General features: G+C 44.0%; 1 protein-coding gene across 1 annotated transcript in view; it reads right to left on the bottom strand.

The window, feature by feature from the left end:
* Positions 1-2,496: 2,496 nt before the first annotated feature.
* ZMAT3 (zinc finger matrin-type 3) overlaps positions 2,497-13,019 on the bottom strand; it is a 62,228-nt gene continuing 51,705 nt past the window's right edge. Inside the window, exon 7 of the mRNA XM_073359325.1 lies at positions 2,497-2,988. Coding sequence (XP_073215426.1) covers positions 2,979-2,988 — 10 coding nt within the window. The 3' untranslated portion in view covers positions 2,497-2,978. The remainder of the gene's footprint in view (positions 2,989-13,019) is intronic.

The raw sequence follows: 13,019 nt of genomic DNA, 5'->3' as shown, positions 1-13,019 counted from the left end.
CTATGCTGCTCTCTTAGTGAAGTCAAACAGAAGGGAACTTTCAGGTTAATGCTATTAACAAGAGTAGACTTGTGCAGGTGCAGTCCTGGAGTGTTGTTATACTGGATTAAATAAAACCCCTGAATATTTATAACTACAGAGATACTGCATGCCTGACTGCAGAAAAACAGCTTTACACCCATCTAGTATTTCTGAGCACTGGAAGAGGAAATGGTTTTCTGTTTATGTTTTATTATTGCATTTTAAAGGTTGTTCAGGCCCAGGGAATTAGTTTTATAATACTACATAACTGAGACTCGTTTAGGGGCCAGGACTTGTCTGCGGTGGGGCAAATGGTGGTACTGTCCCAAGCTCCTCCTGCTCATGATATCAAAGATTGAGCAGATCTTTACAACTTTGATGCCCCTCCTTTTTTCATATGTGCTTTGAGCGGCAGGTCAGTTGTTTGCAATGTTAGCGTACGTGGGATCGTTATTAAGCTTCAGAGTTTGCCCACTACTTAAAATGAATGAGAGCATTTTACGTGTCTCTCAGAGCTAGAGCTGGTCAAAAAGTTTTTCAAGGGAATGTTACTCCATCAGAAAATGCCACATCATCAAAATCAAAATTTTCCACAAGGATGTGTCAATTTTGAGGAAATTTCATTTGGAAAAACAAATGGGGGAAAAATGTGTTTTGATAAGGGTAATGTTTTGTTTTGACCTTTTGAATCAGATGGGACCATTTCAATTTCTTGTTTTGAAATTATTCATTTTGAAATGTATGTGATAAAATGTGTAAATTGTAAAAATTGGAATGAAACATTTCAGTGTAATGGAAACAGAGTTTCAATTGACCTGAAATGAAATTTCATTTGGTGGTAAATTTCAAAATGACAGAATTTCCCACAGAACAGAAATTCTGAGTTTCAACCAGTTCTGCTCAGAGCAACAGTTTTGGTCTCCCTGCAGATGCAGACAGCCGTCACTGCATTGATTTACATTTGGTTCACTTTCTTTAAAGTTATCTGTGCACCAATAAGGGCTAGAGACTTCATTCTTTTAAATAATATTTTTTTAATTCTGTAGCATAATATGTAGGCATTAGGGGATACCTACTCACCCTGTCCAGTGCATGGACTTGTCCTGTGGAGCAGGATCATTTAATATTTTCATGTGAAATCTTCAAATCAAGGTTTAAGAAATGCATGTAGCTGTTTTTTTAATTGGCTTTTGATGCAACATTTAAGGGCTCTAAGAATGTACTGGCCCTATAAGAGTTCATCCGGGTATAGCACATTACTGTTACTGGTTTCTGCCCAGAATAATGGGATGTAGGAGTTGCAACTTGGAGAGACCCTTGAATTTACAGACAAAGCAAAGCATTCTGGGAAGGTTGCTGGGGAAATATTAAGAGCAGCCTTTCCTCAGAAACAGTGGGAAACTTGAAGGGAATAAAGTTAATCCAAGCAAAGGGCTCAGAATGGGGGTTTAGAAGTGTCTGGAAGGAGACATATAGGAAGTACCCAAAGGTGATGTTTTGGGCTTGAAAGTCAGAGATTGAGGGGGAGACCTAGAGTTGCTTGTGGGTCTCAACAGGAGTTGAAGTCTAGGGGTAAAGGACTGCTTGTGAGCTCTGGACTGAGGGTTTTGGTGAATGACACTGGATTTTTGTTTCCCTGGAAGAGCAAGAGTTGACTTGTTTTGGCCAGAGGGCTAAATTAACCTATACAGAAAAGGGGAAAGAGGGCTAAATTAACCTATACAGAAAAGGGGAAAGTGAGGCAGTGACCACACCTGACCAAAGAAGGAGACACAAATCACTTGTACAGGGGCTAATTTCCAAAAGCAGCCTCTAAATGTGTGACCTCAAAAGTATGTGCCAACTTGCCTATGCAACTTTGGGCAGTCATGTTTTATGAGTGTCCCAGAATGTGAACTGCAGTGCAGTGCAAATGGTATTTCAGTGCTCAGCTTAGGTAGTGAGCTCTCTAAGTACCCATTTGGTCTCACAGATATGTTATTGCCACATAAACAAAAATCTGTCTTTTGGGGGGAAGACCAAAATAGCATGGCTGAATATTAAAGCCAAATAGAGGCTGGGCCAAAGCCAATTTGCAGATTTGGTCATGACTGTTTCATGGACACTTCAGTATGAGAGAAACAGTTTCAAAAAATGGTTGAGTTGTTAGGGCTGCTGCATCTGCTAACCAGCAACTAGATATTACACTGGAATTAACCAATCCCAGTCATTAGCAGCATTCTCCAGCAGGTGTCTGGACTCAGCGCATGGGTATCCAGCACGTTACTGCAATTGAAGCAGAACTAGTAAAGGGAGCCTCCACCCAGCCGATCAGACAAAAGTTATGCCAACCAAGTTGTTATACTTATAACAAGCACACGGGATCTTTATAGGGAAGAAGGCAGCACGCCACATTTATGGAGAATACAACAGTTAGCATATGCTTTTCAATCTCACACGCACACCATGCACACAGTCCTGCCAGTTGATGTTTATAGTTACCAGTCCAGAGTCTGGATCAATATAGTGACCAGCCAGATTGGTCGCAGAGGGGAGCAGGGCTCTGTCAGTCGTGATCCGATGCTCCTGGAGTGTGGCAAAACGAACCCAAAGTCCCATGGCCAAGCACCCTGTTCTTATAGTCTTTTTTCTCCATTGAAGACTATGGATTTTGCTGTGTCAGGTTGTAACTGGTTACTTCTTAATTGGTGTATCTTTTGATGTAAACATTCCAATACACCTCCGAGAGGGTTATCCTGTCCTGGTTCTGATTTAATCAGTTGTTCTGTCTTTAGGGGTGCCAGCCTTCACCTCAGGGTCGTCAATTTGCCCTTCCTTCATTATGGATGTGCGTTGATGATTTTCTGGTGTCGTTAAGTCTCTTTACTCCTTTTTTCTTGACCATCTGGCTGTAACAATGGCCTTCACACCTTGTCTTTTCCTGATGCATACCTTCTTCATTCACACAAACAGTCTTTTTACAGAGACCTTTGAGAATACAAAGTGTCAGTTTATTTTGAATCTCCTTAACATAGACACAATACAACATCCTGTCTTTTACTTACTAAACCTTAAAACAAAGAAATGTATATTTTACTAGAGTGCCTAATTTGTAATACATAAAGGAAACCATAGTAGACATTTCAGGTTTCAGAGTAACAGCCGTGTTAGTCTGTATTTGCAAAAAGAAAAGGAGTACTTGTGGCACCTTAGAGACTAACCAATTTATTTGAGCATGAGCTTTCGTGAGCTACAGCTCACTTCATCGGATGCAGTAGACATTATAACTTATCCTAAAACAAAAGGGTGACCATAATCAGTCATAAGGATTGTTCTGGTCTGTCCCTGCCTTAACATCAGTACAGACACTGGCAGTCTGTCAGATGCATTCCTACCAATGTCCCAGAGGGTCCTATTCAAAAAGGATGGCTGCTATTCAAAAAGGGTGGCTGGTAAAATGAAATCAAGATGCACGTTAGTACCTCTATTCTTATAGTACAGTTATAAAATCCTGTTCCTACATAGTCCCAGGCAGAAGCTGCTCTTCCAATGTCTTCTGACTCAAAGCCTGAGACAAGGAGGTGAGCAGTGAATATCCTGGGGCGGGGGCAATAATTTTTAAAATTTCAGAGTGCAAAATAGGGTTGCCAAGCTTGGTTGGACGTGTTCCTGGAGGTTTCATCTCATGACATAATCTTTAATTAAAGATTAATCTTTAATTCCTGGAGACTCCAGGATAATCCTGGTGGGTTGGCAACCCTAAGTGCAAAGGCAGAGAGAGTAAAAGGGAAAGATTTAGTTTTGATGCACTTTTTAGCTCATTTACATCTAGATCAAACCCTAGAAAGATACTACTTATTGGAAAGAAGAGATACAAAATCTCATGCAGTGTTGTTATGAGGCTGGAAGCAGAGCGTTCCTGCTGCAGGGTCCCTAACTGTGGAACCTGCTTCCTCAGGGGGCCCATCTGAGCCAGAGTTTGTTAGTCTGACAGTGTGGTGCAAAGTTCATCTTTACAGGTATTCCTTTGGCTAACCCAAAGCACTCCGTCATCTTTCTGCATCGCTTTATATTGACATTTATCCCAGATGCTAAAGCAATGGGCACTACCGATCTATTCAGAAATCTCAGCAGTGTTCATGAAGCAGAACTTCTTCCAGGTGAAATGTTCTTTATTTTGTTCCCCGTTCTGCTGCGGTGCATCGCAGGCACCAAAAGCTGCAAATTACTTGCGTCAGTGCTCATCAGTAAGAGCCCTTCACAAAAGAAACTCGAGAAATTAAATCAATACACCTCAGCCAACTTATCAAAAGTGCTCAAGATGTTTAGGTCATTAAGCAGCAATAGAGAGTAATGAGAAAAACAAGATCGCACGTCATTAGCATTAACTGCAGTGTGTTGTATCATTTTTGGTTTCCAAACGAAAAGCTGCATAGCAAACAGGGACGCTGATTGAGGTGTAAAATGTGAACCTACTAAGGTCACTGAGAAGGAAAGAATCATAGAATCATAGAATATCAGGGTTGGAAGGGACCTCAGGAGGTCATCTAGTCCAACCCCCTGCTCAAAGCAGGACCAATCCCCAATTTTTGCCCCAGATCCCTAAATGGCCCCCTCAAGGATTGAACTCACAACCCTGGGTTTAGCAGGCCAATGCTCAAACCACTGAGGAGAGCAAGGAGCTAAAATTTGTCCCTCGTAGCAAATGAGCATGCAGGAACTCTGCATCAGCTTCTGTGTTCATTAATTTAACAAACCATCATGGGTGAATTTAGTGCTCATGAATGCAAAGCCCTAATAAATGAGTGGAGACAGAACCACTGCTGGGTGGGAGCTGGACAAGCTTCCCAGACATAGCTGTGCCAATGTACCTCGGTCTTGACCCGCTGCAGCCTGGGGTCTCTCTTCACCACAGGAAGAGATATGGGAGTCAATCTGAAGAGACTACCAAATTCATTTCCATTTGTAACTTAAACCCAGGCCTTTAGTGGTAAAAAGGTAGCATACTAACTCACTGTCAAAGACTGTTGGCTTCTTTAATAATACCAAGCCTCACTAAAGAACTGTAAAAAACCACTTCACAACACTCTTGAGTGAAAGGTAATTGTTATTCTTCCCCCATCTTACAACTGAAGAAACTTAGATGTAGAGAGGTGATGCCATTACAACACATGAGATCCTGGCTCACAGAATCAGTTCTGTACTGATTCATCCAGAACATGCTGCCTTGTCATGGTGACACTGAAGAGCTGCCTCACCCCTTATTTAACTCCATAGCAAAACTATGACTGTTTTAAACGGGAACAGAATTAAATGCTAGTGGAACATTGTTAACTATCCAGGTTTTGTCTTCAGCTAAACATCCATCCAGCTTTTGCACCATGAAAGCCCTCAAACCTGGCTTCTCCGTACAGCTGGCTGGAAAATGGGAACATATGTGAACAATCTGTCCCATTTCTTTGTCAAAACATTTTGAAATTTTTCAACCAGTTCTACTTCTCTGTCTAGGAAAGAACTTAGGAGATGCTGCAGTACATCGTGGTCTAGATTTGTCTGTCATCTGTAGAACTTCCAAATTCGTCTGTGACATCATTTGTTTCCTTCCTTCATGTTAAAGATCATAAATTGTTTCCTGGAGAGCTTGTTTGCTCAGGAATTTGTAAGGAGAGAGAGATTTTAACCTTTAGGTTTCCAAATCAGATCTGGAGATGGCTGAACATCATCTCAGCACCATCTGGTCTGGTAGCCTAGGTGACTAACCCAGGATAACCCACGGATGATAGTTTTGCAACAAAGCACAAAACCAGACAAGTTTCATTAGAAACCCAAGATTCAGAAAAGGTTTGTCAGATATGCCCAGCTAGGGTGCCCAAGAGGAAAGACAGTCCTGTGGTTAGGATGCTAGCCTGAGAATTGGGAAACCAAGGTTCCATCCCCTGCTCTGCCTCAAACTTCCTGCGTGACCTTGGGCAAGTCACTTAGTTTCTCAGTGCTTCTGTTTCCCACTTGTACATTGAGAATAATAGCATTTCCCTGCCTCTGATGGGTGTTGTAAGGATAAAGATTTGTGAGATGCTCAAATGCTGCAGTAATGGGGACCATACAAATAAAGGAGATTCTTGGTGGGGGCAGAAAGGGTGATTCCTATTCTGGGATGCAGAAGGCCACAGTATGAGGTTACCAACAGTGAAAGAGCAACAGTAGATCTGCGTGGAACCTTTTGGGTTCCATTAATACTGAATGGACCGAGGGGTGGGGAAGGGCAGCAAGTAGGCTACCTGCACCCAAAGAACTTCTCCTGAACTGGGGAGAAGGGGTCCCACTTTCTGGGCACCCCAAAGGCTGTAAGAAGGAGTCAGAGCCAGCTAGATGATCTCCCTCCACAAGACATATGAACAAGCCACACACCCAGGGAAGGACACTGGCTCAGGGCATCCAAAGGGTAAGTGATGAAACTCTCTGAGATCATTGGTGAATGGGTATAAACACTGAATTAGCTACCCCAGCATTCCTAGATACAAGCCAGAACTCAGCCAGATGGGCAAAGTGGAGAAGATTACCCAGTGCTGCTCTATGGATGCCTATGAGCCACTCTATGGGTAAGGAGATGGTGCCCCGTTCAAGTTCTCTCTGTCAGAGATTTGGCTTCAAAAGCAGCTCCCAGCAAAATTATTAGAAATGAGCTGTGTAAAGCCCTGGTAGCCCCTGTCCATACCAAAAACACATAGTGTACTATGTTCAATTCCATACAACAAGTGTCGGCCAGTACTTGACATGGATGCAGGTTCACAGCTGATTGGGAAAGGATTTTAATTGTGAAAGAACACAGAACAACAATTCATTTTCACTGTTACTTTTCTGTAAAATATTTCAAGTTTTTGTCAAAAAAAAACAAAAAACTCTTTGTTTTCAGCAACCAAAAATCAAAAAAGTATGGCTAGTCAGGCAAAAATGAAGTTTTCCTGAAAATATTTGATGGAAAAACAAGACAAACTTTCTCAAAACTGGACATTTCCCATGGAAGTTTCCATTTTGATGCAAAAGCCATTTTGCACTGGGGCACATTCTGAATGAAAGCTTTGGACCCAGTTCCACTTGAAATGCTATGAAATCTATCAAGTGAAGGCAGACATCACTGAAACACATTACACCCATAAAGTCCTACAGCCAACCCTTGGTCTGACATACACCAGGGAGGGCAAGAAGCTCACTAATTTGAGCACAGTACTGAGTGTCAAGAACTGCTGAGTTTTAATCCCAGCCTTGACACCCATAACCCCTGTGATCCTGGGCAAACCACTTAACTCCTCTGCTCTTCTATCTCCCCATTCGCAAAATGGGGATTGCAATCCTTCCCTCTTCCATGGGCTGTTTGTGTGCTGTTGCACCAGTAGGTTCTGCAGGGGTTACTTTGAGCGCCTGGATGCTTATTTTAAGAAGAACATAAAAACCTGACAAGCAATAATTACAGTGTTGATAACCAGGGAAGGAATATTGATGTTTCAAAGCTCACATGACTAATTGGCCCTGAAACAGCTGTGCATGTAATTTCTGTGGTGTTTACTGTGTGTAACACAGAAAGGGCTGGAGGGTGAATTTTGTTTTGGTGGTGGAGAAACAGTCCTTCCTGAAGCACGGTTCTTCTGTGCCATGCGGTAATCTGGGGTGACCTTTCCCTTATTATATTGTCAAGCAGAATGAATTGGAGAGTGAAGAAATAAATGCCCATCTCTATTCCTTAATCACCTGCTTGGACTGGGATTTCTAACCACAGCATTATTCTTACTCAACATTAAGAATGCTGATGCTTATCAGCCACTGAGAATGGGCAGACACTGTTCACACCAGCACTGAGAGGAACACTTAGTTCCATCGGGGAGGGAGAGAGACTGGGGGAATACAATACAGAAGGCAAGTTTCTCCTCTGACTGTATCCAGCCTTGTTTCCTCTTTCAGAGCAGCTTTTTTTTTTTCCCCTTGCTAAAAAGGGTATCTCAGGATGTCAGTTGCAGGGTCTCCTGCTCCCTTTCATGGCCTCCCAGAAAGGAGCTTTTGAAAAATATCAGCTGTCTCTTCCTAACGGATGCAAGGGTTTCCTCCTCCTGCGGATATGGGAGATGCTGCTTTCTCTTTTCTAGCTCTTTGAAATGGGTTACTACTAGGAATCTAAATGAGATTTTTGTTCCCCATTCACACTGACTGTCTGTGCTTCTTTATCTCCACACTTCCTTTTCCCCTTGTGCTGTGAGTATCTTCCCACCCACAGCCAGCTTAAATGCTGGTGAGGGTAAAAGGATCCAAATGGAGTTTTGGGGGGATGTTTACGTTGTTTGTTTGTTTTTTCCTTTTCATTTTTCTCACTCTCAGTCCCTTCCCCCACCCCCACCCCTTTCTCTTCAGACTCCTTTTCTTTTCTCTTTTCATGTGAGGCCTGGGTTTCAGAAGCAGGACATCCAATGTTGTGTAAGCAGGGTTATTGCTTCTCTGTGGTCTGTGGAGGATTGAGGACTATTTTTAAAGTGGTGCTGGGCGTGATAAGAGGCTTTAATTACAAGGTAAAATGTGTGGCTGTGTGTATACGCGCAAGGGCAAGGAATTTTTTTTAAAGGTTCTGTAAAAAGTAGTGAGAGCATCAGGTCCTGTTCCCGTGGGGTGGGAGACCCCAGGACGGGGTGTTGTTGGAGAGCGAGCCTTCCCTACGCTCACCTCTTAATGACTCCTATCCTGTGGGGCTGGCCTGGCTCCCCACTCCAGTCCACTGGCCCTCGCTACAGAATGCAAGCAGGCCCTCCCTCTGCCACACCCCATCTGACCCCCTTCCTGGCCATGGATGGGGGTCTGGGGGAGGAGGAGGCTGTTCCCGCTGTGGCCGGGGCTCCCCTGAGATGGGGGCTCTGTGCAAGTGCGCCAAGTGCACATTGATTAATTGGGCCTGCACAGGCCCAGCATAGTAGGCACTTACAAACAAATAGCCAGAGACCAAAAGAACTTACAATCCAAATAAACAAGACAGAGTAGGTGGGAGGGGAATCAGAGGCCCAGAGGGTACCTCTACACAACAGACATTTCCCAGCTCTGCTCAAGCCATCACCTAAAATCAGCAGCATGGCCACAGTGGCACAGGCTGGCCACCCAAGTACGTACCCAGGGGGTTGGGTAGCATTGTGTTCAGGCTGTGGGCGCACTGCTGTCTGTAGCATGCCAGCTCAAGCAGAGCTAGCCTGTGTACATCTATCAAAGCTGGGAATCACACTTCCCAGCTGCTGTGTAGATACTCAGAGTGACTTGCCCAGGGTCACACAGCAACGGAGCCCAGCACAGATTCAGCAAGTGCCCTAGCCCCTGAGCCATACTGCCTTTCTGAGAATGGTTGAATCTCAGGGGATCTGCCTGAAGCTCGAGGCTCTCTGAACAAAGGCCCTGTGCTTCCACACTGACTCTGAGTCCCCCTGCTCCATGGAAGTGTGTGCCGGCTGCTAGAGATTCCCCTGCCTCTGTCTGCCCCGGCACTCTGCTTAAATGGGTGGCTCCCCGGAACAATGCTCCTTGGTGCACATAACCTAATGTGATTTGGGGAGATTTCCCTCTTGTGGCTAGAGGAGAACACCAGGCCTGCTCCCCCTGCCCCAACAGGGGGGTCCCCAACCTGACGGGTTTCAGAGTAGCAGCCCTGTTAGTCTGTATCCGCAAAAAGAAAAGGAGGACTTGTGGCACCTTAGAGACTAACAAATTTATTTGAGCATAAGCTTTCGTGAGCTACAGCTCACTTCATCAGATGCATGCAGTGGAGTGAGCTGTAGCTCATGAAAGCTTATGCTCAACCTGAAGGGTGTGAGGCTGCTTTGGTGGAGGAGAATTTGCCTTTCAGGAATTGCACACACTGCACCTTCCCATCCAGTAAAGCGCTTTCAGATCTACTCTAATTCGCCCTGCAGCAAACTGAGGGGAGTAAATATTTAATGAAGACCAGGGTGTTTGAAAACTGAGGGGCTGGCTATTACAAGCAAACACTAAGGGTACCTGGGCACTCCATCCCCTTGCTCCTACTGCTGGCAGCGTCTGACAAATGTTTAGATCCCTTTCAATGACTAGCCCAATCTCATTGCCACCCATTTCACCCAGGGACCTTAGAGAGGAACTTCATTAGCCCTGTCTTGCAGACAGGGGCTGGTGCTAGGAAAAGCACTGGTGCATCTCCTTAAACCAGCCGGGTGGAGGAGCATGTAGGACTGAAGAAATGCTGAACTTGCTCATCCAAAGTCCCCGCTAGGCCCACCAGCTGTCACAGTTAAGTGGAGACCTCGTGTGGCTGCAGAGAATGTATTTTGTAACGGCTCAGGTGGGGTTCCTAATTCCTTATGTAAGAGGCAGGACTGCATGTGTTGGAGGCTGAGCGCCAATATAATAGCATTCTGCACTTTCACTGCACTTTTCATCCAAGAGTCTCAAAACACTTTGAAAATATTAGGGCTAGATCCTTGGCTGACAAGTTGTCACAACCCCACAGAAGTCAATGGGACTGCACTGATTTACACCAGCTGAGGGTTTGACCATCCCTATTTAAGCCTATATGAAATCCATGGGAGTTAGGTTCCTGGGCCAGAGAGGTCACATTAATCACTAATTAGTTGTTTGGTGCTTCCTCGCTCAAATAGGGACAGTGCTATTGAAGTGTTTCAAGGAGAGACGCAGCCAAAGCTCTCCAAGCTATCTGCAGACTTTGCAGAAGACATACCCAAAGCACTCTCAGTCAGTCTTATAATGGTTTAGATTGTGCCTGCAAGCAAAGTGCAGAGCTTTTGACATCACTGATGATCCTTCTGTATTAGAGCCCTGTGTCCTTCATCATTGGCAATGGACGTAGAAATGGACAAATCCATTATTAAATACGAGGAGTGGATCGTGATCCACATACCTAAAAGGCAAACCAAACCCATATAATTTAGTGAGAAAAGCTTATGCTTTCCTGACTGAAAAGGCCTGTGTGGTACTGAGCACCTGCAATCCCTCCTGGTGTTATGGTTCAAGTAATATTTAGAAGGGGTGGCAGGTTCCGTATGTGAACACAATGTCCTTCTATTCAGTCACCAGTGCCTATAGAGTTGTGAAGCGCCTTGAAGGGGAAGATGAGAAGCTTGAACTTAATGCAAAAGACAATGGAAACTCAGTGAGGAGATCCAAAGAAGGGAGTGACAGCAGAGGTGTAAGATTTGAGGATGTTATAATTTTTGGTGGATAAAAGTACAGGGGAACAAAGCAAAGGCAAGGAAGGTATTAAAATAGCAAAAGCAAGAAATGAGCCTGTTGCATCCTTGCTGGATAGCCAAGCTCGGTAGACAGCCAAAGAAAGGGGAATAGGATGTGAAAGCCCGTGGTGTCAAGATATATGGAATCACAGTCCATCTTGAATAGGCAGGTTTTCTTTTAAATAAACAAACAGCTGCAGCTCCAAACAGGTTTCCTCACAGCTTGAATTCCAATTTTGTTTCTCTTGTTTACCAGGGACCCCACTGACTCTGGAATTCTACAGTGCACACAGAGAATTTACTGGCTGAAATATATACTGGAGTGAATATGGGAGGGCATAAGGTCAAGACAGTGACTAATGCAAGGTAGGAGCAGTGCTCTTTCCGTACTTTGGTTAATTTCATGATAGACTTAGGGGCCAATTCCTGAATAGTCAAGTGGAAAACTAGTCTGTTGGCAGGACCAAAATATACACATTTTAAAAACAGAATAACATTTAAGTACATCTGTTTCCCCTCACATTTCAGAATGTAAATTGCTTAGCAGAAGGACTGGTTCAACCAAGCCCCTTTCCTCTCCCACTCTCTTTTGATGCCCAGCATTATCCCCCTCGGCATTAATGACATTTGTACTTCTGTAATAGTCTTTTCAAGTTCAGGGAGCTAAAATTATCTCCTTTATTAAAAAAAGACCTACATTCAAATGGAGGTGCGTAATATTTGGTCCATTTAATTATTTCCAAAAACATTTCAACCAAAGATGCTTTTTGGGTTCATTGCAAAATCCTGAGTGCAAAAATTAGTAAAATATATACCCAGATTAAAACCTTCCCCCCTCCCGAGGGATTAATTAATTTCAGTGTAGCCCCATTTTCGTTGTTGACCTTGATTAGAGACCCATTTTAAATGTTTGTACATGGGCTTTTCAGTTTGGCAGTGGTTTCTATTTCTTAAGACATACTGACCTCTACAGATATGTAGAGACTTTTAAAAACATCACACCACTGAAATTAATCTTTACAGAGACAGGGTGAAACCATTTTTCCCTGTTTCCCAAAGGTAGTTGACATAACTTTGGTTTTCCTCAGAGATCTTCCAGGTTGCTGCACTGGAGAGGGCCAGCACCCCGTATTGTACTCCACCCAAAGCCCTCCCCACTCCACCCCTCCCCCCCATATGCCAGTACACACAAACTCAGGAAACATGAGCAATTTCAAATATGGTCCATGGTTGGAGCCTAAAAGCTAACAGCTTTCTGTCTGCAGAACAGGCCTTTATGTTTTGCTTCTGCTGCAGTTTCTCTGAATTCAGTGTTCTTCTGTCAATATCGGCCCAGGACACCTATTCACTGAAGTTCAAAAGTATTTAAATGTAAATCCAAAGAAGCAGAGTGTTCAATAATCCCATAGTACCTACTTAGATTTCCTGACTTCTGTGCTTCACTTCTGTTAAGAACATAGGCCCCAAAGATTTCTAAGGCATCTCTCACTAATGTGTCTAGGCACTAATATTAAGGACCACGCTGCAGCTGGAAGTGTAATTTCCAGCTAAAGTAGGCAGGTGCACACTAGTTTTGATCAAACGAGTGTGCTACCAATAGCAGTGCCAGGGCGGTGTGGGCGGTGGCTCGGGCTAGCCACCCTGAATACATACCTAGGTTCCGGGTAGGTTGTACTCAGGCCAGCTAGCCTGAGGTGCCGCCCAAATTGCTGTTTTTAGCACACTAGCTCAGTCAAAGCTGTCAGATGTACATCTACTCAAGATGGAAATTAC

The sequence above is a fragment of the Lepidochelys kempii genome, chromosome 9 (genome assembly GCF_965140265.1).
Source record: "Lepidochelys kempii isolate rLepKem1 chromosome 9, rLepKem1.hap2, whole genome shotgun sequence".
NCBI classification, from domain to species: Eukaryota; Metazoa; Chordata; order Testudines; family Cheloniidae; genus Lepidochelys; species Lepidochelys kempii.
This window is presented reverse-complemented; position numbering and strand designations above follow the sequence as displayed.